Source organism: Geotrypetes seraphini, chromosome 6 (assembly GCF_902459505.1).
Source record: "Geotrypetes seraphini chromosome 6, aGeoSer1.1, whole genome shotgun sequence".
NCBI lineage: Eukaryota > Metazoa > Chordata > Amphibia > Gymnophiona > Dermophiidae > Geotrypetes > Geotrypetes seraphini.
Window position 1 is genome coordinate 225,277,548 of NC_047089.1, and position 27,163 is coordinate 225,304,710.

The window sequence follows — 27,163 nt, forward strand, 5'->3', positions numbered from 1 at the left end:
AAATTTTTTTTTTTAAACCACCACCTATGTTTTGAGTTTGTTTTTATACTATGCTATAACAATCAATAGATTAAATGTAAAATTTTTCCTTCCTACTGCCTACTGATCCAAAATATTTTTAAAATGCTTTAGAATGATTAGCTCTCAAAAAAGTTAACATTTGAATGTTGCATCCCATTCAAATGTCTGCTCATACGACTGCATTGCAGTATAGACTGGGTTGTTTTGGGGTTTTTTTTGGCTCCTTCTAAGTTAAGAGAAAAGATGGTAATGTCGAAACACGTGTACACTGCAGACATTTTACTTCATGGTACTTAAAGCTGCATCGGTTATTCACATTTAGGGCAATTAATGGAATATGGAAAAGGAGATTTAATTAAAATTTCATGTCTAGTATGCTTAGAGATTTCAAAACCCTATTAGTGTGCAAAATTGATATTACACAGCAACCCCCCCCCCCCCAAAAAAAAAACCCTTAAGAAAACTATAAATCACACTTGTCTTAAAACCATCCTGATTCTTCCTCTCCCACCCCTCTTGTATGTTTGCAAAACTCTCTTAGTATGCTAAGGTTGGTTCAGATAGATTTGCAAGTCATCTTCATTGAGCTTCTTCACCTTCCTCGACTTAGATTAATAATCTGGATCATTCGTGACTGTAATGGAAAGAAAAGAACATCAACAAAATAGTTATACATCAAATAAAAGATTTTCTTTAGACTGGGATAACTTTCCATGTTTGCTACCTTAAAAGAAAGAAGAAAAATTCACTCTAGCCAGATATTTAGGAATAAATTTTGCAAAATAGCATAAGTGATGTTTTCAGAAATGGCTCTATTATATTAGAGGTGAGCAGCCAGAAAATGTTTATTTCCTGGCTTTTCCCATATTATTTATTTAAAAATTTATATACCGTATATTAACTATACGGTTTACAAAGATTGCAATCATAACAGGTTAAACACCACATATAAACGCAATTGCAAAACAGCACTCGTAAAAAACGGAAAAAAAAAACCCAACCCTAACACAACGGGAAAGCTCTAACAATTGAGTTTTCAGAATTTTCTTAAAATTCATCCTCCCAGCACAGTATCGCAAAATTCTAGGCAACGCATTCCAAAGTTTAGCACCTGACAGACAGCATCGCTGCACCAATCCTAACATGAGAGATTGACATCTTACCCTCTAATAAGCTCAGTTTCAAATTATTTTCTGATCTCAGACACTTTCTAGGCTGATAAATTTCAAAAAATCCTAGTAAAACAGCCAGGGAAATATGATATAAAATCTGAAAATGTTCATTTTTTTCCCTCAAATATCTTTATATTTCTGTAACAAATTTCAGTAAGACAAAACCACTTACAGACCAAGTACTTAAAGCATTGCATCAGATCCGGTATTACGGTACTGTCTCCCAGGCTCTATTGTCGGCTCACTGTCCCATAGCCAAACATTGCGTCTTCAAGGGCCTGATGCTAGCGTTCAAATCCTTGGTGCCGGGCTACATGACAACCAAGCTTCCTCTGTATGTGCCAAACAGGTCCCTTCACTCCCAGGTTGAACTAAGCCTCAAAATGCTATCTGGTCGTGCCCTTCAACTGCAAACCGCCAAACGACATTCCTACTCCCCCTTCATACCAAACCACTGGAATGTGTGGTGCAGTGCTTGGATCTACAGCCTCAGCACCCTGGGGTTGTGGGTTCAAACCCCGCGCTGCTCCTTGTGACCCTGGGCAAGTCACTCAGTCCTCCATAGCCCTAGGTACGTTAGATAGATTGTGAGCCCACCGGGACAGATAGGGAAACTGCTTGAGTACTTGATTGTAAAAACCGCTTAGATAACCTTGAAAGGCGGTATATAAAATCCTAATAAATTTGAACTGCCCCCCACAAATCGGATCCCTTGGACTATTCTTCACCTAACTCTTCTACCCACGACTGTTGGATTCCAAAGAAATGTATATTGGTACTAGGATCATCACTATGGGCTCCTTTTAAAAAGGTGCGTTAGGGCCTTAACGCACAGAATAGTGCGCACTAACCGCTACCGCCTCCTTTTAAGCAGGTGGTAATTTTTCAGCTAGCGCATGCTATTCTGGTGCGTGCGCTAAAAATGCTAGCGCATCTTTCTAAAAGGAGCCCTACGCTTGAGATCTTGGACGAATTCCATCTTTTTTCTGGTCTTACCTTGAACAGGCAAAAATCCCTAGTTCTCCCTCTGCAAGGGAAGGTCCGAAGCTCTTGGATTGGGCCCTTCCCTCTAGAATGGGCTTCTGCACCTTTACGTTACCTTGGGGTGCTGATCCCGCAAGACCTATCTGTTATATACACTTAACGTTTCACCGTTACTTACGCGCACGGGACAGAGGCTCCGGGCCTGGCGCTCCTATCCTTTAACTCTCTTGGGTAGAATAGCCTTATACAATATGATGATTATCCCCCAGTGGTTGTACCTTTTACAGACTTTACCTTTGCTACTGCAGCGCCGATACCTTCGGGTGTTACATAAAATACTCTCAAGCTACTTATGGGGTGGTAAACGTTCCCGGATTCCCCTTAAAACTCTTTCTTTGCCCATAGCTCAGGGGGTTCTGGGGTTGTTACATTTGGGACGAATGAATGTTGCTTGTCAACTCCGTCATCTGAACGATTGGTTTTGCGGGACTTCTCATTTTTCAGCAGCCGAGGTGGAATGCCTTGCATATGCCCCATTTCACTTTAGTTATCTTATACATGTCCCCCGCTTACCTTTGCGTACTCGCTATGGGGATTTCCTTTTATTTCCGGTGCGTAAAATCTGGAAACAAATATGCACATAATTGCACATTCGGTTTGATGCGACACCGTGTTTACCTATTTTTGGTAATGGGGATTTCTCTCCAGGTTTAAGTTGGGGCGCCTCTTCCTCATAGAGGCGGAATGGTGTGTTTTATGTCTCAAATTTTGACACCCGATGGTACGTTGCAACCTTTCCAGTGGCTGATGGACTCCCACCTATTATCTACCAAAGATTGGTTAAGCTATGGTCAACTCTTACATTATGTGCAGTCTCTTCCTCAACAAGCTTTAACAGAGGATGTGCAGGACAAACTAACCAAATCTTTTGGCTTAACCACTCAGGAGCCCATCTCGCTTCGATTTCACCATCGTTTTCTTCAAGAACTGGCCGGGGAGCTGGACTATGCTGCCTTAGCACGTTCTTGGACTCTGGATTTACAAGTTTCGGTGACCGCAACTATGTTAAAATGGAGTTTTAAATTGAGATCCACTGTTTCGGTTGCTGCGGTGGAGAGGGAACGATATTACAAGTTTCTGGTGCGAGCCTACTTTGCCCCTGTACGCGCCTATAGAGCACGTCTTAGCTCCTCTACGTGCTGTCCTAAGTGTCATGCTCCTAGGGCTACCCTTGGGCACATGTTTTGGCTATGCCCTGGTATTAGGGCCTACTGGCGGCGCATTGGTCTCCTGATTCAGTCTCTTTGGAATTGCTCATGGACTCCCACAGTTACTTTTCTTTTTACCTTGAAGTTTTCTTTAGTCCCGGTTCGGCTGGGCATGTCTGCCTTTGTACGACGAGCCATCTTTATAGGTATAAAAACTATCTTACAATGCTGGTTATCTCCGCAAACACCAACTGTTTCTCACTGGCGGATTCAGATGATTCATTTGGTGGGTTAAGAGCGTCAAGCCATTCCTGATCTTCACTCTAAGCGGGGTACTTTATTTCTTCATTGTTGGAGGCCTTTTTGCTCTACTATGTCACTCACAGTTCGGGCACGTTTCCTGGACTGATATTGACTTGTTGTTTATTGCAGTGATTGTTTCTTCCTTTGGGAGGGGTGAGGGGAAGGGGGAGGGGGGGCTGATTTGGGGGGGGGGGGAGGTTTGTGCATTGCATATTGTTTAGCTTCTGTATTGTACGCAGGTGTATTTTGAAAAATTTAATAAAACAGATTTAAACATAAAAGGAGCCCTATGCGTTGCATTAGGATAAAAACTTGTACTGAAAAATCTTGGACTGTAACTATGGCAAATCTAACCTGTAAACTGCATATTATGTATATTGGTATTAGATCCCTAGTATGTGTTGAGTTAGGATAAAAATTTGTTATTGAAAACCCTTGCACTGTAACTACGGCAAATTGTAACCTGTAAACTGTATATTATATATGTTTAACCTGTAACCCATTCTGAGCTCTGGGGAAAACGGGATAGAAATTAAATAAAATGCAATAAAAAAGCATTAGGTATTATTACAATATTTGTTTGATGCTTTATAGGAAATATTTCATTACAGGTCTCTTTTGAGCTGTGAACTCCTTAGTACCCAGAGTGATTTTTCCTTTGCCATGTAATTTTGCATAAGTTTTTTGTGGGTGGTGTTTTGTTTATTCTGCTGAAAGATAAGAAAATATTTTTGGGTACAAACAGCTATGGGGCTTATAAAAATTAAAAAAAAAAAGTTCAAAAGTGGCCTAAATCGGGGAGATATACCTACAGGGCATAAATGAAAGGAAGCTCTGGAATGAGAGGGTATAGGATGAAGTTAAGAGGTGATAGGCTCAGGAGTAATCTAAGGAAATACTGTACTTTTTTACAAAAAGGGTGGTAGATGCATGGAATAGTCTCCCAGTAGAGGTGGTGGAGACAAAGACTGTGTCTGAATTCAAGAAAGCATGGAACAGGCATGTGGGGTCTCTTAGAGAGGAAGAGATAATGGTTACTGTGGATGGGCAGACTAGATGGGCCATCTGGCCTTTATCTGCCATCATGTTTCTTTCTATGCGACATAAAATGACATGGGACTTGGCTTTGACATTTCCTAAGTTTCTTCATGAAAACACATCCCTACTACATATATGTGCAGATGACAGCATACAGTATTTAAAATGCACAGAAAAAGGGTGTGTTCCGAGTATGATTTGGGTGATTTTTCAAATTATATTTAAAAAGAATGCATGCTCCCCCCCCCCAAAAAAAAAAAAAAAAAAGAAGAAGAAATCAGAAATCTGGCCAAAATAGCAAAGCCAAAGAAAGCAACGGAGTCCAAAAACAGACAGTAAAGAATAAATATCATAAGAACATAATAGCCTTACTGGATCAGACCTTTGGTCCATCTAGTCCAGCATCTAATCTTCATGGAGGCCAATCCAAGTCACACAAGTACCAGGCAAAAACCCAAATAGTAGTAGCATTCCATGCCACTGATCCAGGGCAAGTAGTGGCTTCTCCCATGTCTGTCTCAACAGCAGTATATGCACTTTTCCTCCAGGAACTTCTCCAAACTTTTTATTTAGACCAGCTACATTAACTGCTCTTACTAGAGAGTTGTGCGGGGACAGTAATCTCACCCGCCAAAGTCCCACCGCAGGATTCCCGTCGTCCCCGTTCAGCTCTCTAGCTCTTACCACATCTTCTGGCAAAGCATTCCAGAGCTCAACTATTCTGAGTGAAAAAATATTTCCTCCTTTTGGCTTTAAAAGTATTACTCTGTAATTTAATTGAGTGTCCCCTAGTCTTTGTAAATCTTGATGCAGGAAAAAAAAACATTATTATTATTTTTTTTTTTTTTTTAAATCAATCCACTCAGGATTTTGTAGACTTCGATCATATCTCCCCTCAGCGTTTCTTTTCCAAGCTGAAGATCCCTAACCTCTTTAGTCTTTCCTCATACGAGATGAGTTCCATCATCTTGGTCGCTCTTCTTTGAACCTTTTCTCGTGCCGCTATATCTTTTTTGAGATAACGAGACTAGAACTGAATGCAATACTCAAGGTGATGTCTCAGTCTTACCATCCCTTTTCTAATAATTCCTAGCATCTTGTTTGTTTTCTTGGCCGCCACCACAACACAATGTTACACAGAAAAAGTATGTCTGCCCCAGCTCTTAGAAATTTTGTCTACCACCCTTCTACATATTTTCAACCCATGGAATCATAAATAATTTTCTCCAAGAGCACTTCAGACTATTTTTCAGAAATGGCACTGCAGTTTTTAAAGGGAAGAGACACTATAAAACAGCCACATTTCTCTCTACTTAAAATCCCTACAGTACACCTATGCTATAAAAATATGGAACAAAAAACCCACCCAAGATGCTTGTTGCAAGTTTCTGGGACTCAAGTCTTGTCAAGTTAGAAACTGACATTTCAGCCACCATGCTGTAGCTTTCTTCAGGGTATACTGTGAAGTCTGCAGTTTGTCTTTGTAAACAGTGGGCTCACTGACCTGATTGGGAACAGAGCAGTCCATCAATTTGAATTTTTATGGGAAAGTCAGCTGGTCAGAAATTTGAATTTTGTAGTGAAAGTCAGTTGGCCTCTTTTTCCATAGAATAGAAAAGTCTCTGGTGGCAGCTTTATATTTCTGAAGTCTGAAGTGTTTATAGAATCTACTGATGTGAAAGGTATTGTGTGGAGAAGCATTTTCCTAACCCAATACAATTCCATATGGTAAAGAAAGTATTCATTTAAAAGATTATTCTTATTAACAGGCCATCTTATCTGTGCATTTTACACTTAGATGCCTTGGAAGTATGTTTTGTTTCATCACTGAGATATTGTTAATGTTAATGTGGTTTCATAAATATAACCAATTTATAATAGCACCATTCAGTCAATTAGGATTCCAATTCCCACCCACTTAAGCAGAGAATTTCAGTAATGCACACTGCCACTTCATAGCTCAGCCTTTGCGGTGGGGAATAGAAAAATCATAACAATAGCAAGATGCCAACATAACCAGAAAGATATTATTAGTTTTGTTTTATTAATAAAGTGTGATTTTCACAAAGTAAGTCATTTTAAAATTAATATTGGATTGTTTGGCTCTAGCTTTTTCCTTTCATAGGTTCTGTTACTGAACTATTTGCCTTAAATTAGCCCCATGAAGAGTCTAGGATCTCTTGCCTTCCAAATAATTCCACAGATGGAATACTCCTATCAACATCTGCCATACTTAAAATATCCTACTAGTAACACACACTGTGCTCACGTTTTACAGCTTTGCTACATAAAATTCCTATCAATAGTGGTTGAGCGGATATATAGATACGGAATTCGTGAATACGGAGGGGGAAGTGTACTCTGTAAGGCAGTATCTCTCAAACTTTTTTTTTTTTTTTTTAGCTCTAGCACACTAAACAGAGCAAATGTTTTTTGAAACATTTTATAACCGAAATTATAAAATCGCAAAACCAACCAAAAATTAAATTTGAAAGTGGTTCCCAACCCTGTCCTAGAGGAACACCAGGCCAATTGGGTTTTCAGGCTAGCCCTAATGAATATGCATGAAGCAAATTTGCATGCCTATCACTTCCATCATATGCAAATCTATCTCATGCATATTCATTAGGGCTAGCCTGAAAACCCGATTGGCCTGGTGTTCCTCCAGGACAGGGTTGGGAATCACTGATTTAAAGGATGTGCTTGTTTTTGAGTGCAAATTAACTCAAAATGTGGCTCGATAGTCGACAAGCAAACATGGAGTCGTTCTTTTTTTTTTCAATTTAATTTCTGTCAGGGTTGAAAATCCAAGTTCGTAAAGATAAGAAGATCTAAACAGTAACAAAGCCTCAATGCCTTTGTAGCTCAAGTTAGGAAAACTACTGCATAAAAAATAAAAATTACTTGCCATTAGTTTTCATGGACCAAATCACGTCAAAGAATGCTGCTTGTCTGGGCGGTTGTATCCTTATGCACAGACTCTCACAACATTGACAGACTCATGTGTACGTGATGTACATGTCATCTATTCTAATATTCACTTTTGAGTACATCTCACCAGCACAGAGATAATCGTTTTTATTACTTAATCCACAAGCCTGCTTATAGGACCTATAAGGACCCCTGAGGAAGACAACTGTCGAAACACGGACCATGTTGGGTCCACATGTTTCCAGTGGTTCAGGTCCTAGACATTTTTATGTGGATTATTTACTTGTTCTAATAAAGCCTTCATCTTGGCCATCAACTCTCCACAATTTTTTTTTTGTTTTGATCTACACTTTCCTCTCCCCATTTGCGGTTTCCGCACTCGCGATTTCACATATTTGCAATTTTGGGGGGAGGGGGAAAAAAAAGAAAAAAAACCCAAAACCATATTTTAGCTTTCACCCCGGCATCCCGGCCTTACCTGGTGGTCTAGCAGGCTTTCGGGGCAGGAGCGATCTTCCTACGCTCCTGCCCCGTGTAGATCGCCAATAGGAAATGGCTGCCGTGAGCTCCCGTCATAGTCTCGAGAGACTAAGGGAACTCATGGCAGCCATTTCCTATTGGTGATCTGCATGGGGCAGGAGCGTAGGAAGATCGCTCCTGCCCCTAAAGCCCGCTAGGCCACCAGGTAAGGCCAGGATGCCGAGGAGAAGGCGGGAGGGAGGCGGGGTGGGTCAAAGCCGGACGTGAAGATATTCATGGTTTTTCACTATTCACAGTCCAGCTCTGCCCCTATCCCCCGCAAATCCGGAGGGAGAAGTGTATTCTAGTATGCACTTAAGGGAATTTTTAAAAATAAAGTAAAATTCTGGAATCCCTCGTGGCACACCCAGAATCGCTTCGGGGCACACAGTTTGAGAGACAGTGCTGTAAAGGGTGCTATGCAAAGAGCAACTTTTATAGAATACTAGCTTAGCGTGCATTTTTGGCCCAGATTCATGAAACAGCATCTAACTTCTAGGCGCCATTTATAGAATCACGTCTAGCAGTGCAAAAGCATTCTTAGGCACCAGTAGACATTGAATCCTTAGTTACACTGCCATTTAGGCCAGGGTTTTCTTGGCCTACATGAGTGCGTCAAAGATAGGCACTTAAGTCAATTCACATCCAAACACCGTCCCAAATCTGCTCCTAAACATGCTTACTTGCCGGTAGGCGCCTACCAGAAAATACATTTTTAAAAGTTGTTTTTAATGGCGTTCTCAATTATCAGCGCTCAGTAAGCCGATTTTAAAAATCAAGTTAGGCGTCTAGATTGGCTAGGCATGCCGATCTCGGCGCCTCAGTGGCACAGTAAGGGGCGGGGCAGTCTTCCCAGGGCTCCATCTTGGTGGGGGTGCTGGCACCCATCCTCCTCTCCGCCGCCTCCGTTCCTTCACCACCCATTACCGTGAGCGCATGCTTTTTCCCTTCCCCCCACCTCTTTAATGTTCCCAGCATGCGCAACAAACCCAGCCCGCTGCTCGTGCCAGCGTTGGCTCTTCCTCTGATGTCACTTCCTGGACCCGTGCCTAGGAAGTGATATCAGAGGAAGAGCCGACACTGGCGCACGCAGCGGGCTGGGGTTGCTGCTCACACCGGGAACATTAAAGAGGTATAGGGAAAAGAAGGGGCGGGGAAGGAGCAGATGGGAGTTTAGAAGATGGCAGTGAGGAGGCGCCACCACCCTGGGTGCCCCTCACCATGCCACTGGCCTAACTGTAGGCATATTTTACAGAATCAGGGCCTAACATTGGGTGTGAGCAATTATAGCTTCTAAAAGCTGGCATAAATGCTTGTGCCCAACCAATGGCAGTTAGGCACACAAATGCAGGTATTCTATAACATGGAGCCTAATTTCTGACCCACTCCCCTTTTGAGTTATCCATAGCCACTATGAACTTACAGAATACAGCATAGGGCAGATTCATGTGTAATTCCTAATTACTGTCCAGTGTTTGATAATGCCAATTACTGATTGTTCGTGGTTAATTGGGTAATTAGTTTTCACTTGAACCAGGGTTCTGCACCCAGCTTTGGGCGACCTATACAGAATTCGGGGGCATATGTTTAGCATTAAACCCATGGGGGAAGAGTGTGGTGCAATGATTAAAGTTACAGCCTCAGCACTCTGAGGTTGTGAGTTCCAACCCACACTGCTTCCCCTCCCTCCCCATTGCCCCAGGCACATTAGATAGACTGTGAGCCTGCCAGGACAGACAGGGAAATATACAGAATTCATGCAAACCATTCTGAGCTCCCCTAGGTGAACGGTATAGAAAATTGAACGAATGAATGAAATATTTTGATTTGTATTCTAAAGTCACTTTGGTAAAATAATCGAATGAATGAAATATTTTGATTTGTATTCTAAAGTCACTTTGGTAAAATAATCGAATGAATGAAATATTTTGATTTGTATTCTAAAGTCACTTTGGTAAAATAATAAGACACAACCCATAGTTCTAAGAGAGTTTGTTCAAAATGGATAATAGGAGGGTTTGTTCGTTTGGGGTTGGTTTTTTTTAACACTTTTTCTTGATTTACAGGTAGCTTTTTTTGGTTTCAGACGTTCATATTTAAAAAATTTTTAATGCACCTTAGAACTCTTACACCAAATCAATTTTTTACACAATCCTTCATAAATGAATATGCTTTCAATTGATTTTATGTACACTAAATTGAAGGTGCACTTACAAACCAAATACTTGTCAACAAACGCATATGCCTGGTTTATAAGAATGGAAACGAGTTTTTTGAGAGAACAGTAAATTAGTGATAGGCAATGTCTCTTTTCAAAATGATATAAACAGCTGCTTTCATCAAGATAGCCAAATATATAATTAATTGGGATCATAAATCAAATGTGCGTAAGCATATCTTATGAATATTCAGTTTGTGCAATGCTGTCGAGAACCAGAGTTACTTCACCCCGAATCACTTGATTAACACATGTAGCTTTGGTAAATTATTCTATAAGCCACGCAATCTCTCTTTAAAACTTAGGGGAAGACCCGCCACATAAAAACCATCCAATATGTTCATATCAAAAGAAATGAAAGACAGAAAAAGAAACACACTGTACTCTCTATGGGTTAAGTAATGTCTGTTTTCAAGTGTGACCTGCATTTGCAGTAAAAGCAGTTGGGTCAATATGCTTACATGGTTAAGTGCTTTATATTTTAACTTCCCCCCAGAAGGTCAATATGGGGGTGTGAGGGAATGGTGCTACATGACTGGGTTTCTATAGGATCACTCCTTCATCAAAGCTGAAGTTGAACCACCTTATGGCAGGTGGCACTAACCTGCTGAGTCAGAGGAACTCCTTGCAATTGAGCCATCTTACAGTAAACTTCCTAATTTCAAACCGTAAAACAAACTCTCACAGCAACAGATTCAGTCCAAATACCGTAGCCAGAATTTCATTTATACCGGCTGAAAGGTTTTATAGAGGACCTAAGGGATATCAGACAGCCCTCCAAACAGCATAGTTTGGATGGGTAAATTCCTCATTTGTCCCAAGGTACCTCCTCCACCTTATTTTATATATATATATCTTTTGCTTAATTTCTTATATGAATATTTATTCTTATTTTCAATCTTATAACTTATTTTTCTTATGCATATTGGATGTACTTAGCTTTTTTTGCATTCAGCTGCAAGCTATTTCCCCAAACGCCAACGCGTTTCGAGATCTTTGTCAAGGCGACAAGGGGAACTTAATATTAACAAAGAACAGCATACCGTCTACCCATATCCAAAAAAACATTTGGATATGGGTAGACGGTATGCTGTTCTTTGTTAATATTAAGTTCCCCTTGTCGCCTTGACAAAGATCTCGAAACGCGTTGGCGTTTGGGGAAATAGCTTGCAGCTGAATGCAAAAAAAGCTAAGTACATCCAATATGCTTAAGAAAAATAAGTTATAAGATTGAAAATAAGAATAAATATACATATAAGAAATTAAGCAAAAGATATATATATATAAAATAAGGTGGAGGAGGTACCTTGGGACAAATGAGGAATTTACCCATCCAAACTATGCTGTTTGGAGGGCTGTCTGATATCCCTTAGGTCCTCTATAAAACCTTTCAGCCGGTATAAATGAAATTCTGGCTACGATATTTGGACTGAATCTGTTGCTGTGAGAGTTTGAGTCAGAGGAACAGCACTGAAGCAGGGAGGTGGTTACATGCCCTAAAATAGAACAGTTTAGGGAGGCCCAGAGTCAAGAGGTCGCTAAGGGAGCGGCAACTGAGGGAATGCCAGGAAAGAGAAGTAGCCAGAGCTAAGTATTTCCCTGGGGTGGGAATCTGTAAGCAGTCAAGTCAACCTCCAATGATATGTGGACAGAAGACTTCCAAGGTAGGACAGAACCTTGCAGAGTATTCCTACAATCTATAGATTTCACACATGTCCGGGAGGGAACAGAGGTTACATTAGCTGCCAGCCCCATGAATACCGACTAAGCCTATGTATATTGTGATGAATAGGTCACCATGTCCAATGGGGAAGGGGATCAATCCAGTCTTAGCTGGTGTCTTAGGTTTAGAGGTCTGCATGGGAACGGGGATCGCAGGAATCCCACGGGTGTCCTGCAGGAATCCCCCCTAACCCACGGGACTCCCCTCTGGCTCACGGGACTCCCACGGGGACCCCCCTCTAGCCAACGGGACTCCCACGGGGATGGAAGGCTTTGGAAGCAGGGTTCGTCCATATAATATAATGGACACGTCAGCCTTAGTAAAAAAGGGGGTTTATAAGTTAATTACCTGAACAGAAAACAAAAAAAAGGGTTCCACCAAAGAGATTCCACAAGGAAAACAGCAGCGCAAACACAAAAGAAACTGTGGAATTGATGATCCTGTCAGAAGTAATTGCTGCTTTTTATGGGGACGGGCTGGGATGGAAGTAATTCTTTGCGGGGATGGGTGGGGACGGAGAGGATCCTGGTGGGGACGGAGAGGATCCTGGCGGGGACGGGTGGGATTTCTGTCCCCGTGCAACTCTCTACTCAGGTACTCTGCCACTCCGGAACAAAATGCTTGAGTCCACAAGCAAGGTTATCCTTCTTGCCCCTCTCCTCTTGAGTCTCTAAAAGCTTTTAACCAAAGATCTAAAAGATTTTAACCAAATCAAAGTAGAAAATAAAATAAATCTCAGCAGTTCAGTCCAGGGCTTCAAACTGAGCCAGTCCGGGCTTTCTGTCTTTAAACCAGCCCACAGGAGTTTCAGGTTATTATCCACTTTATACAACTGTGTTCCTCCCAAACCACATAGGAGCCATCCTGCACTTGTATAGCTAAGGAATCTCACTCACGTTATAGTTTTCTAGTGGTTTGTTCAAAAGAGAAAACCAAAAAGCATCACAAAAGGAAAAGAAACATATGTTCCTGATTTCTTCTCGCAGTTTCAGTAATCAGCCCTTCTCTAACTTCCCAAAGAATTGGAGGCAGCTACCTCCCTCTTATAGCACACACTGTTCACTGTAACCACCCCAAATCTGGCTGCCTTTATCTTGGGTAGATTCAGTGTGTGTTTGCTAGTTCAAGCAAAGTTGTATTGCTTACTCGTTTTACAAGCCCTGGCTTCCAAGTCCTCTCCAGCTGGGAAGTCAGTTTCAGCCCACTCCATACTCTCCAGGATAGGCTCCTCCTTTTCTACTTTAGAGTGACTGTTCCCTCCCACTTCTGCCCCATAGGGTGATGGGATACTCTCTGTGACTGGCCCTTCCCCCACACTACCTTTTGCAGGTATGACATATAGGTTCTTTAACCAGGGGAATTCATCCGTCTCCTGCTCTCTCTGGTACTTACATGGAAAAAAAATTGGCTCATAAAATTACATAGGTATAAAAGTATTTCTACCACAAGGTTACACCTACTTCTATATCTGTATGTAGGCATTCGAGGAAGGGTAGTTTGTGCAGAGCTAGGACTCGCATCAGTCTCTTAAAAATAAGTATTTAGATGCACAGAGTACATACACATATTTACATCTTTGGAGCAGGTATAGATCTGTGTAAGAAAAAACCATGTACTACTGGGGCTCACTGTAAGAGCCAATTTTTATAAAGGTACATAAGCACCTATTTTGCTCTCACATAGACACCCTGTAATGAAATTACTCACCCCAGCCAAAATTTATTTAGCAGGGACCAGGGGAGTTCTGGGGAAGGGCCAGATCCTTGTTTTATCAATTTAGGTGGACATAAATAGCAGTTCTAATTTCAAAAGGACAGCATATCCATTTAAGTTTAGGACTGCATGTGTAGCCAGGTAAACTGGCTGAACTGATATACTAACTCCAATGGTTTCTAAATCTTGGTCCATAGAATCCTCCATCAGGTCTGGATTCATAGGACATCTTTATTAAATTGCTGCGTTATCTGCATAGATCTGGTATAATAACCAGGTTATTCAGCATATTTTGATTTATCTGATAACTAATTTTGATTGACAATGCTGAGGAAAGAGTTTGGGAACCACTACATATTACCAAAGAAAGTGCACTTATGGACCATCGCTACTGTTTGCGAGAGGTGATGGTAGGGGAGGGGGGGGGGAAATCAGGTTAGATCCTCTGTTAATAACCTCGTCTCCATCGTTCATTGAGCACCTCCTTCTTTGGGTCTACTGGCTGATCTAAAAAACAAAACACAGAATTAAATAAAAATGACTAATTATTTTTTTGAGTTTTTCCACCATAGAGTTAAAACACTCTGCTCAAATTAAAATAAGTATTTCTCAGATAGTCTACAGGTTTCAATAGCACATTTAACAAACTTCATCCTTTAAGACAGGGGTGTCAAAGTCCCTCCTTGAGGGCCGCAATCCAGTTGGGTTTTCAGGATTTCCCCAATGAATATGCATGAGACCTATTAGCATACAATGAAAGCAGTGCATGCAAATAGATCTCATGCATTATTCATTGGGGAAATCCTGAAAACCCAACTGGATTGCAGCCCTCGAGGAGGGGCTTTGACATCCCTGCTTTAAGAGCTTTGGTACTGAAATTTTTAAAATCTATTAATTTTGTTTTGAAATTTAAAATACTTCTCTGTAGTTAAAATAAGGAACACACAAACATGGCATGTGCCTTTTTTGCTGCAGGCCCTGTATTTTGAAATAGCCTGCCCAACTGAGGTAAGGGCAGACACCGACTATATGAAATTTTGTAAACTGGCGAGAACTTATACATCTTACCCATTTCCAAAAGGCTGGGGAAACAATCATAAGCAGGATTTTAAGACTTATCTGTCTTATCATAAACCATTTAGAAAATCAAACACATGTGTGAGTTACCTATATTTAAAATGTTGTATAAGGGTTTTTTTAAAAGGACATTTTACTCTCAGATTTGCTGGGGGGGGGGGGAGAAAAGGATTTTAAGATTTAAGTCTGGCAACAGTTTGACAGCTACTGAAGCAAAACAAGGGCCTGTTCCTTCTCTACTGAGATAGTACTCCAAAAGACAGAGACAGCTTTTACCACCATCTGTTCAACCAAATGATACTAGGATTCAAATACACATTAGAACAAAACAAAAACCCCTCAAATTTCCACATTATTGCACTCCTTGGGGGGGGAGAGATATTCATCACTCCCTGTCCCGTCCCCCCCCCCCCCTCCATTATTGGGAGGGAATGTTTCTACTGAGGATATGATAAGCTGTGTTCACATAATACAAATCAAACAGCAAAAGGTAGTATCTCAGTCCTAGATTCTTTTGAAGTCATGATACCTTATACCAACAGTAAAATGATCCTAAAACATTACACAAGAACTTACCAAGCACACATTTCCCTCCCTCTCTCTTCTTTTGATATTTGCTGTTCTCAGAAAAAGAGGGCAATTAATTCAACAGGCTACCTAGGTTGGAAGTGCAAGTGGGCACCTGTTTTGAGGCTATTTTATATAAAGACAGACACACTGCCTCTCCAGACCTGCACAAAATGCACCTCCGTACATTTATTATGTGCTCAAGAGCAAGCATACTTGCGTGCAGATGAAGAACATGTTATGTGTGAATTTAATCTACACACTTACTTCATGAGTCTACCACAGGGGTAGGCAATTCCGGTCCTCAAGAGCCGGAGCCAGGCCAGGTTTTCAGGATATCCACAATGAATATGTATGTGATGGATTTGCATGCACTGCCTCCTTGAGATGCAAATCTATCTCATGCATATTTATTGTGGATATCCTGAAAACCTGACCTGGCTCTGGCTCTCGAGGACCGGAAATGCCTACCCCTGGTCTACCATATCCAACTAGACTATGCTTTCATGTACATATGAGTTGGGCAAAGGTATGCATTATCTCGTTAGCTGTTAAAGAGGCCTTTTGTGTGTGAAAAGCAAAGATACTTACCTGTAGCAGTTGTTCTCCGAGTACAGCAGGCATATATTTTCACATAAAGGTGATGTCATCCATGGAACCCAGTATGGACACTATCGCATGCGCTGTTACTTTAAATTTTTAGGCAGCACCCATTCCCAATGTATGCCAGTGCATTCCTGCCCGACGTCGACTCACGGGACCATCAGTTCTCAGTTTCCTGTGGAACCGAGAAGCTGGCCACTTAAATTGCTTTGAATATTGCCCCCCTAAGACTCCTCCTGTCCCTTGGCTGTCTCCATTCATTTCTGTCCCTTTGAAAATGCACATGCAAACACACAGAACACATGCTCACATTTATATGTCTTTAGAACAGGTGCGATTCTGCGTGTCGGCATTTGTGCACAACTGGGGCTGGATCTGGGAGCCTTTTATAAAAGCATATAAAGGCCCGGATTCTCTATATGGTGCCAATAATTGGCGGTCGCCGATCGCATGTCAATCGCACGACAGCACCAAATAGTGAATCGCGCCTCTGGAAAACATAGGCCCCAGAAATATAGGCCAGGGTTTGCCAAGCATACCTTTGTCGTGAATTGCACCTATTAGAGAATGACACGAGGACAAATTTATCCTCATCCCCATGGGACATCCTGCATGCAATTGTTTTATTTTGGGGGGGAGGGGTATAGCAGTAAAAAAGGATGGATTTTTTTAACATTAAAACAGTAATAAAACTTGGAAGAATGTATTAAATTCAATTATTATAATAATAATAAACAATTTTATTCTTGGATACCACCATACAATTTAGTTCTAGGCGGTTCACATTCAAGAGAGACTGAATAGTTCAGTGACAATACATTCTTAGAAAATGCAGACTATAATTGACGTTTAATTTACAAATTTTTCAAAAAGATACATTTTCATAGATTTTCGAAAGGTGTAATAAGACTGAGTCTGGGAAATTATTATACTTAACCAATTGTTCAATTTGCCTGCCCAAAATGCAAAATTTTATCAAGAAATCTTTTATAACGGCAATGTTTTAGTGTAGGATAGCCAAGTCGAAGTCTGAAATTATTAAGCTGCTCTATAATAGTTCAGAGTTGTCCTGGCACCAAGATAAACAATGCACCACGTAATTATTGGAAAGTCCGACACCTCTCGGAGATTACTTACCTGTAAGTGCTGCATGATCTTTAAAACTTAAAAAAAGAGGTTTTCTTGCTCTTTCAGTTGATCGTGCCTAGAGCTGGTTTGTAAACAGAATCATACTGAGCTTTCAAAAGCCATGTTTCAAAAAGAAACAAATGTGGAATTCAGGTTTGTTTCCGGCAAACTGCAAAGCCCACCAGCTCATGAGACTACAGAGCTAACTTTTTCTCCTCAATAACTGCCATGCGTGTTATATAGTACATTACAGCAGAAAACAAATCCCAACCCTACTCATATTAAGTGAAAATTGTATTTAACATCTCTGCTGCAAATCTGACATTTGTTCTAGGCTATAGGATCCCAGAATTGGGGGAGTGGGGAGATGGTGGAAGATAGGTGAAGTGCCCATACCATATGCTAAATTTAGATGGACAACTGAAAAACAAGGATAAAATGAGACTTGTGGGGAGTAAACAGGTACTACAAGAACAGAAATTAAGTAACAAACATAAGAGACAAGAAAAGAGAAATGTTAACAAAAAGTTTAGAAAATATTTTATTTTGATCTGAAATACAATTGCAACATTACTTATGATTTTTGGTCTACATCACTTTTTAAAATACATCCTAGCTTTCTCCAGTTAATCTCCACTTTTAGCTAATTGAAGCACTGTTCCATTTTTGATGGCAGGATTTAGGGCTGATCCCGTTGCGAGCACTGCCTACTGCCGCGCCAAGAACCTAGGTTCAAATCCATGGAGGCAGTTGTAAATGAATACTGATAGTGTCAAAGCCCAGTGGAGGCCGGTTACTACAATTAAGCTGGGTGCACAAAAGATGCAGAACTGCTAGTCCAAAAATTGTTTCATAAAAAAAGTGCTAAGTTCATTTCAGGAATAGATGGGTTGATTGAAGCCATTAATACTGGTGCATATGCTCCATTTCTTTAGACACAACTCAAATGTACACTTTTTTTTTTGCATGATACTATTACTTTTTTTTTTTTTTTAAAGAATATATGTCTCAAAAGCAAAGGCTATACAAATACGATTCCTGGGGTGGTTGTTTTTTTCATCTTATATCCGTAGATACAGAACACAGTGCAAGACAGCTGCTCAGAACGTACAAGTTGTCAGATTATGATGAGATCAGCAGCAGTCGTAAGAGATTCCCGCCGAGATTCACACATGAAGCTGAACAGAGTTCACGGTGTAGGCTGTGTTATGCAGTTCCTGGGCAACTGGTCAGGTTGGCATTTTATTTTATTTTTCGGTACATCAAACCCTACTTGCAGCTTGTTGGCCTCTAAAGTTTATGAACTGCGAAAGGAGGTTACTTGCCGAACCTAAATGTGAGAAAGAAGGCTGGAGCGAGTTGTTCCACACAATATATTTCTCTTTGCTATTAATGGGTATTGACATGCAGCAGTGTTGCAGCCCGGCAACTATTATCAGGAAACACAAAGGAATGAAAGCGAAGATGGATCTATGCCAGGCTCTTTGTGTTCACAGCACTTTGTTTCACCCACACAGAGCAGTTATGGGCAGAATAAAAGATCACAGCATCTTAGCAACATCCATTTGTTAAAAAAAACAACTAAATGGATTATCGAGCAAAGCAGGATGTCAAGCAACATTCACCAGCCATGGAGATTATAAATATTGCCTACAGAGACTGATATCGCTAAAGCAGAAAATACCACATTCATAAAGTCTTAAATGAGACCATATCCTGTTTGTTCAAGGAAAAGTAAGCCATATTAGTTGCCTTTTTATCAAAGTGTTGCAAACGGCCATAATTTTTGGTGCTTCATATAAATTGTGAAGCCTGAGACTTAGTTGGGAGTAGTCTTGTTTGAATGGAAGCAGCCTGTTTTGTAGCTATGCGTGTCACAGACATCATTCCTTGTAATGTTTGATTGAGAAAAGCAACTCCTCCAATAACGAGTGGAATGCCCTGAATGTCCAGAAATGCATTATCTTTATGTACTATCATTCATAAAACTTTTCAATCTGTCCCTCATTTCAGTAAATGGACTCCTCTTCACAAAAAAAAAACCCAAAAAAAACAACCACAACAATAATCACCACCCATGATGCTACAGGGCCGTGAAGGGTAATTCTATAGGGCGTCTAAACAAAGGTGTCAATGGTGCACATAGTTTCTCCCCCTCGCACTAAACATGGTGATGTGCAAAGCACTTCAGAGTACAATTAGGTGACAATACCGTGTTTCCTGGGTATTATATTAATTTGTGTTCAACACACTAAGGCTTATTTTCGGGGAATGTCTATTTTTTTTCATGTACAACAATCATCCCTTCCTTTCCTCCACCCCAATTCTTCCTCTTTCTCCCCCTACCCCATATGCAGTATCTTTCCTCATCTCTCACCCATCCCCTTGTGCAGCAGCTCCCGAGGCCTCCAAAAACAGTGGCTGTTTTGCAGCCTTCCCTGTCGGGGCCGAGCCTTCCCTATGCAGTGTCTTTCTATTCCTCCCTTCCATCCCTCTGTGCAGCGGAATCCCACCGACCCTCCCACCGTGAGCCTGACATACCTCCAACTCCAAAAGCCTCCAAAACAGCAGCGATGGCAGCACTCTGAAGGGGCTGCTTTGCTGTCTTACCCACCGGGGCCTTCCCTCTTCCGCGTCAGGGAAGGCTGCAAAACAGCCTGTTTAGAGCGCAGCCGCTGCTGCACAAGGGGATGGGTGAGAGGTGAGGAAAAATGCTGCACATGGGGGGGGGGAGAGAAAGGAAAGAGGAAGAATTGGGGTGGAGGAGAGGAAGGGAGAGATTATTGACAAATCAGGCAGACCTAGTTTCAAGGATGGAATTGGGGAATATCGGGATGGCTTTGTGGGTCAATCTTAACTAGGGCTTATTTTTGGGGTAGGGCTTATATTAGGAGCATCTTTAAAAATCATGCTAGATCTTATTTTCAGTGAAACACGGTATTTATAAATGTCACTGACTTGGCGTTAACTGATGTCACTAAATTTAGATGCGCCAATGCCGGCTTACACTAGTATTCTATAACTCAATCTTGCTGCTAAGATGTCATTACAGTATTGGTGCTCGGTGTATGGCATCAAGGTACCTAAATCTCTGTGCCAATTTATAGAATTGCTTACCACATGTCTCATGTGACTACAAACAAAATCACATAATACTGATATATTAAACAAAAAAAAAAAAAGAAGAGAATTCTGCTTCTGTGCTCCTGGGATTCATCTGTCTGTCCTTTGAAAGGTACACAAAGGGAACCCACTCACATCTGAGAGATGAGCTACAAATGGGCATTTCACTTAACATATAACTGCACACTGAGCTGACCTGTTAACATGTTGCCCACACAGTACCACTTGACATCTTAAAAGAAAATAGCATGCAATTTTTTTTTTTTAAGTATTTTTCCTTCTCTTATCTCGGAATGTGGCCTCTGCCAGGTATGCTACATTCCCACCCCAGTAAATGTTTAACTCTGCAGCTCAGCACTCAATAGATTTGTTGGAAAGCAAATGAATTGTAGCAGGACCTGGAAATTACAGAAAAGACGTTTATGTTACTCCTTTTCATGTCTGTAAAGTACTAAGGGGCCCTTCGTCTAAGCTGTGCTAGTACATTGGCTTACAGTGCCTTTATGCAGGCCTTTTCCTGTAAGCTAAGCCTATTTCTAGCATGGCCATAAAATAGCTTTTTTTCCCTATTTGTTTCATTTCTGGCCATGTGCTAATGTTACCAGTAGTGTGTGGCCATTTAGGAGGCTAATTTATAAAGGCACACATATTTATGGCTCTTTACAAAATAACCTCAAAATAGGTGCCGCCTCTTGTGTAAAAACGCCCCCTTATAAACTTAGGTTATGCCAGTGTATTGCAAACTATGTGTCTCCTGAGATTTCGGGTGTGCCTCTCGCTGTAAGCAGTTTCTTTTTGAAGTTGGCTTTGTTGGAACGCTGGGCAGCAAGTGCGAGGGAGGAGGGTAGCTGGCAGAGGTTCCAGGATGTTTGGGAGGTGTGCTGGAACTCTCTTCCGCAAAGAGCGAGAAGTCTGCTGCTGAATTCTCGAGTGTTCCAAGGGTATTAAGGGACTGTTTTTGTGTTCTCATTAGCTTCATTGTTTAGGTTCTGCTTTTCTCTTTACTTTGAGCGGCCATTCCTACTGATCATGCTGAATCCACACAAGGAGGGTTGGGTGGGGGGACAGGGGTTCACTTTTTCTGGTTTGGCTGGTTTTCTATGGTTTGGCTGCTTTGATATATGATTGTTAGGGTTGGTACAGGGGGAGGGTATACTTACCCCCCTTAAAAAAATTTATATATATAAATTTATATATATATAATTTTTTTTAGCCTTACACAATACTTGTTTGTTTCCCTGTTATTTCAATTATGTTTGTTTTTTTAGGTACACCACTTTGTACATTTCTGGGGGTTGTTTCACTGTTCTTCTGTATGGGACGGTGATTTTGCAGCATCTTGTTGTCTGTGAACTTTATGAAACTTGTTTTTGTCTTTTTGACATGTCGATCTTGCCTGTATATGGTGTTTGCCTAATAAAGAGATTAGGCAAAAAAAAATAGGGAAGAAGGGGAAAGAGGCAGAGCAGTGGAGAGGAGAAAGAAGAGGAGAAGAGGATAAGGTATGAAAAGCTTCTGAGAACAAGAAAGATTTTAAGTGATTTCTTAAAGTGGTTGATTCTTAACAGAAATGTTCCAAAGCATAGGGCCAATTTAACTGAAAGCAGTTTTGTGGGAAATGGCTAGAAGTAAAGCTATTCTTATGTTCTTGAATGCAGTGGTAACAATCACATATGTAAGTGTTCCCTATAACTTAAATGTGCAATTGGTACCTAACTTTAGGCCAGCCTGTAATAAAATAAGGGGGGAATAGTGTATTTTAAAGTATGCAGAAAAGTAATGGTATCCACACCACGTAAAATGAACATGGCGCAGCCATAATAAATATATTAGCAAGAGAACTCAAAGAACCTGGTATAAGCGAAGAGGATGTCTAGTGGGGCAGAAATTACCAGTAGTAGAAATCCAGAAATAATTGGGATCTGTTGCACCCCCATCCCCAGGAATAAAACCAGACAGTGCGGGACAAGCCTTAAGAAATTTTATATAACTGCAAATTTCCCTATTTAGGAGGTAAGTCATCATTTGTCTTAGTAATGAACATTTATTTATTTTTGTTCTTCTTGCTCAAAGTTCCCTTAGCTGCAATGAGTTTTCAGATGGGACAGGGACTGACCATATTTTCCCCTCATCTCTTCCCCTAACTTTCAAGTGCTAGCAATGTGCTGTGGCCACCAATTAGGACAGCGCCACCCTGCATAAACCAAATCAGATAGTAGTGCGATTGTTCCTGGGATGGGCGACAGTGGCAGAAAATCTTTACATTTTTCTGCCCACCATCAGCATTTCTTAGCTTTAAAAATTTTAATCACTAGGATGGAAAGGTACCAAAATTTGACCAGTTTGCAACAATTGGATGAAAAAGTTCATCTGTAGTTGAGATCCTCTTAAAAAGCATTCACTGTTTTTGCTCCCCAATCTACCACAAGAAGCAAAAAGGAAAAAAAAAATAATAAGAAAAATGCAAAGAAAAATGTTTTCTGAAGAAAACAAAGCTTACCATTTGCTCCTTCTCTGAAACAAAGTTTCTTCTTCTGGTAAGCAATGAAGCTTCCAATTGCAGCAACCACCATCGCAGCAATACCACCAACAATTCCACCTATTTTGCTACCTTCACCATCTGTAATAGGTAAAATAAGTTTAGACATTCACAAGTATCACCACATGGGTACAGTTATGGTTTTAATCATTTATATTCTGCCTAAAATTTAAGGTGGATTGCAATAAACATACATACATTTAAATTAAAACATAAAACAAAAATCAATCATAAAAAATACATAGCAGTTAAAAACCTAATCCAATATAGCACAGTTACTTACCGTAACAGGTGTTATCCAGGGACAGCAGGCAGATATTCTTAACACATGGGTGACGTCACCGACGGAGCCCTCGGTACGGACCTTTTTAACTAGAAGTTTCTAGTTGGCCGCACCGCGCGTGCGCGAGTGCCTTCCCGCCCGACGGAGGAGTGCGTGGTCCCCAGTTAGGATAAGCCAGCTAAGAAGCCAACCCGGGGAGGTGGGTGGGACGTAAGAATATCTGCCTGCTGTCCCTGGATAACACCTGTTACGGTAAGTAACTGTGCTTTATCCCAGGACAAGCAGGCAGCATATTCTTAACACATGGGTGACCTCCAAGCTAACAAAGAGGGAGGTGGGATGGTTGGCCATTAGGAAAATAAATTTTGTAACACAGATTGGCCGAAGTGTCCATCCCGTCTGGAGAACGCATCCAGACAGTAGTGAGTAGTGAACGTGTGAACTGAGGACCAAGTGGCCGCCTTGCAGATTTCCTCGATGGGCGTGGAACGGAGGAAAGCTACAGAAGCAGCCATAGCTCGGACTCTGTGGGCCGTGACAGCTCCTTCCAGTGAGAGACCGGCCCGAGCATAGCAGAATGCAATACAGGCAGCAAGCCAATTTGAAAGTGTCCGTTTGGAGACAGGGCGACCCAAACGGTTGGGATCGAAAGACAAAAATAGCTGAGGGGATGTTCGGTGAGCTCTGGTACGATCAAGATAGTAAGCAAGGGCACGCTTACAATCCAGTGTGTGCAACGCCTGTTCCCCAGGATGCGAGTGAGGCTTAGGGAAGAAGACGGGCAGCACAATGGACTGGTTAAGGTGAAAAGCCGAGACCACCTTGGGAAGGAATTTAGGGTGGGTACGCAGAACAACCTTGTCATGGTGAAAAACAGTGAAAGGTGGGTCGGCAACCAGTGCATGCAGTTCGCTAACCCTCCTGGCAGAGGTGATGGCAATTAGGAAAAGCACCTTCCAGGTAAGAAGCCTGAGCGAAGTTGTGGCAAGAGGCTCAAACGGAGGTTTCATGAGAGCTGAGAGAACCACATTCAGGTCCCAGACGACAGGAGGAGGCTTGAGAGGCGGTTTGATATTGAAGAGCCCTCTCATAAATCTGGAAACCAGAGGATGAGCCGTGAGGGGTTTTCCGAGAATAGGCTCATGAAACGCAGTGATGGCACTGAGGTGGACTCTGATGGAGGTAGTTTTGAGGCCAGCATTGGACAGTGAGAGCAAATATTCCAAGACAGTTTCCACCGCTAAGGAGGTGGGTTCCTGATGATGCCGGAGACACCACGAGGAGAATCTGGTCCACTTCTGATGGTAACATTGGAGAGTGGCCGGTTTCCTGGAGGCGTCCAAAATGAGGCGGACCGGTTGAGATAGATTCTCCGGAGAGGTCAGCCCGAGAGAAACCAAGCTGTCAGGTGGAGTGAAGACAGATTGGGATGCAGTAGAGACTGATGCTGCTGCGTAAGTAGAGTAGGAAACACAGGAAGAGGAATGGGCTCCCTGGAGCTGAGTTGAAGCAGGAGGGAGAACCAGTGTTGACGAGGCCACCGAGGGGCGATGAGAATCATGGTGGCGTTGTCCTTGCGGAGTTTGGACAAGGTCCGCAACATCAGAGGAAGTGGAGGGAAGGCATAGAGGAACCGATCCCTCCAGTCGAGCAGGAATGCATCCGGAGCCAGACGGTGAGGAGAGAAGAGTCTGGAACAGAATTGGGGCAGCTGATGGTTGTGAGGTGCTGCAAAGAGGTCCACCTGCGGAGTGCCCCATCGAGCAAAGATGGAGAGCAGAGTCGGAGGGTCCAACGTCCACTCGTGAGGTTGAAGGATGCGGCTGAGATTGTCGGCCAGAGAGTTCTGTTCGCCCTGGATATAGACCGCCCTGAGAAAGAGATTGCGGTCCGTGGCCCAGGTCCAGATGCGCAGAGATCCGAGAGGGGGCGAGATCCGGTGCCGCCTTGCTTGTTTATGTAGTACATGGCGACTTGATTGTCTGTGCACAGGAGGAGGACTTGAGGGCAGAGAAGGTGTTGGAAAGCCTTGAGGGCGTAGAACATGGCTCTGAGTTCCAGGAAATTTATGTGATGACGACGCTCCTGTGGGGTCCAAAGTCCCTGGGTGCGTAGATCTCCTAGGTGAGCTCCCCACGCGTAGGGGGACGCATCGGTGGTGATGATCATAGAGTGGGGGGGCAGATGAAAAAGTAGACCCCTGGAAAGATTTGAGGAGTTCAACCACCATTGGAGAGATTGCTGAAGAGATGATGTCACAGAGATGGGATGAGAAAGAAGATCTGTAGTCTGTGACCATTGGTTGGCGAGAGTCCACTGAGGCGTACGAAGGTGGAGACGTGCCAGAGGAAGGACATGCACCGTCGAGGCCATGTGACCCAGGAGGACCATCATCTGTCAGGCAGGAATGGAGGGATGCATGAGTACCTGACGGCAGAGATGGAGCAGGGTCCGCTGACGATCGGAGGGGAGAAAGGCCCTCATCAGTGTGGTGTCCAGAATTGCTCCAATGAATTGAAGTCGCTGGGTGGGAAGCAGATGCGACTTGGGGTAGTTGATCTCGAACCCCAGGAGGTGGAGGAGAGAGATGGTGTGATGAGTAGCTTGTAGCACGAGTTGAGATGAAGGTGCTTTCACCAACCAATCGTCCAAGTAGGGGAACACCTGGAGGTTGTGAGACCTGAGGAAGGCCGCCACCACTATAAGGCACTTGGTGAAGACTCTGGGGGAGGAAGCGAGGCCAAACGGTAGCACTTTGTACTGATAGTGGTGGTGTAGCACCTGGAACCGCAGGTAGCGGCGAGAGTTCTGATGAATGGAGATGTGAGTGTAGGCCTCTTTGAGGTCCAGGGAATATAGCCAGTCGTGTTGAGAAAGAAGAGGGTAAAGTGTGGCAAGGGAGAGCATTCTGAACTTTTCCTTGACCAGACACTTGTTGAGGTCCCTGAGATCGAGAATGGGACGGAGGTCTCCCGTTTTTTTGGGAACCAGGAAGTAGCGGGAGTAGAATCCCTGACCCCTTTGATCTGGAGGTACTTCTTCGATGGCATTGAGAAGGAGGAGGGATTGAACCTCCCTCAGGAGGAGGGGGGTTTGAGATGAGTGTGAAGCAGACTCTACGGGAAGGTTGTCCGGTGGAAGAGTCTGGAAGTTGAGAGAGTAGCCGTGGCGGATGATGTTGAGGACCCACTGGTCCGACGTGATGACTTCCCAACGGCTGGAGAAAATGGTGAGACGACCCCCGATAGGCTGTGGAAGAGGCAGCGAGGGTGGATGACTGGCTATGCCCTGGAGAGAAGAGTCAAAAGGGCTGAGATTGTTTAGCAGGCTGAGGAGGCTTAGAGGGTTGAGTGGCCTGAGATCGAGCCTGGGCATGGTGCTGCTGTTGACGGGGTCGCCGAGATTGTTGGGGAGGCGGATTGAGTGGCCTGGCTGAGAACCTCCGCTGGTAAGATGATTGAGGCCGATAGGGTCGGGCAGGCGGAGCCTTCTTTTTCGGCTTGATCAGGGTGTCCCACCTGGTCTCATGGGCCGAGAGTTTCTGGGTGGTGGAATCCAGGGACTCTCCAAAGAGTTCATCCCCGAGACAGGGGGCGTTGGCCAAACGATCCTGGTGGTTGATGTCCAGGTCGGAGACTCTGGGCCAGGCTAAGCGACGCATGGCTACGGCCATGCGTGAGGCCCGAGAGGTGAGCTCGAAGGAGTCGTATATTGAGCGGACCATATATTTGCGCATTTGGAGAAGACCAGAGATGTGCTGTTGGAATAGCGGGACCTTGCGCTCAGGAAGGTACTTCTGGAGGGCAGACAGTTGTTGGACCAAGTGTTTCAGATAGAAAGAAAAATGGAAGGAATAGTTGTTTGCCCTGTTGGCAAGCATGGCATTCTGGTAAAGCCTCTTGCCAAACTTGTCCATGGTCTTACCTTCTCTGCCAGGAGGGGTAGAGGCATAGACACTGGAGCCCTGAGTCTTTTTTAAGGTGGATTCCACCAGAAGGGACTCATGGGGCAAT

The 27,163-nt window shown here is 42.7% G+C and overlaps 1 protein-coding gene across 8 annotated transcripts in view; it reads right to left on the reverse strand.

Moving 5' to 3' along the window:
• Window positions 1-215: 215 nt before the first annotated feature.
• Window positions 216-27,163, reverse strand: part of LOC117362176 (CD99 antigen-like) — a 161,698-nt gene continuing 134,750 nt past the window's right edge. For 5 of the 8 annotated variants that reach the window (XM_033948126.1, XM_033948124.1, XM_033948122.1 and 2 more), the window contains 3 exons: window positions 22,829-22,948; window positions 14,287-14,337; window positions 216-655 (listed from right to left, as the gene is read on the reverse strand). In XM_033948126.1, the coding sequence (XP_033804017.1) occupies window positions 633-655; window positions 14,287-14,337; window positions 22,829-22,948 (194 nt within the window). In that variant the 3' untranslated portion in view covers window positions 216-632. Of the gene's footprint in view, window positions 656-14,286; window positions 14,338-17,725; window positions 18,536-22,828; window positions 22,949-27,163 lie in introns of those variants that run through there. The other 3 variants (XM_033948127.1, XM_033948123.1, XM_033948121.1) reach the window with 2 other exon arrangements.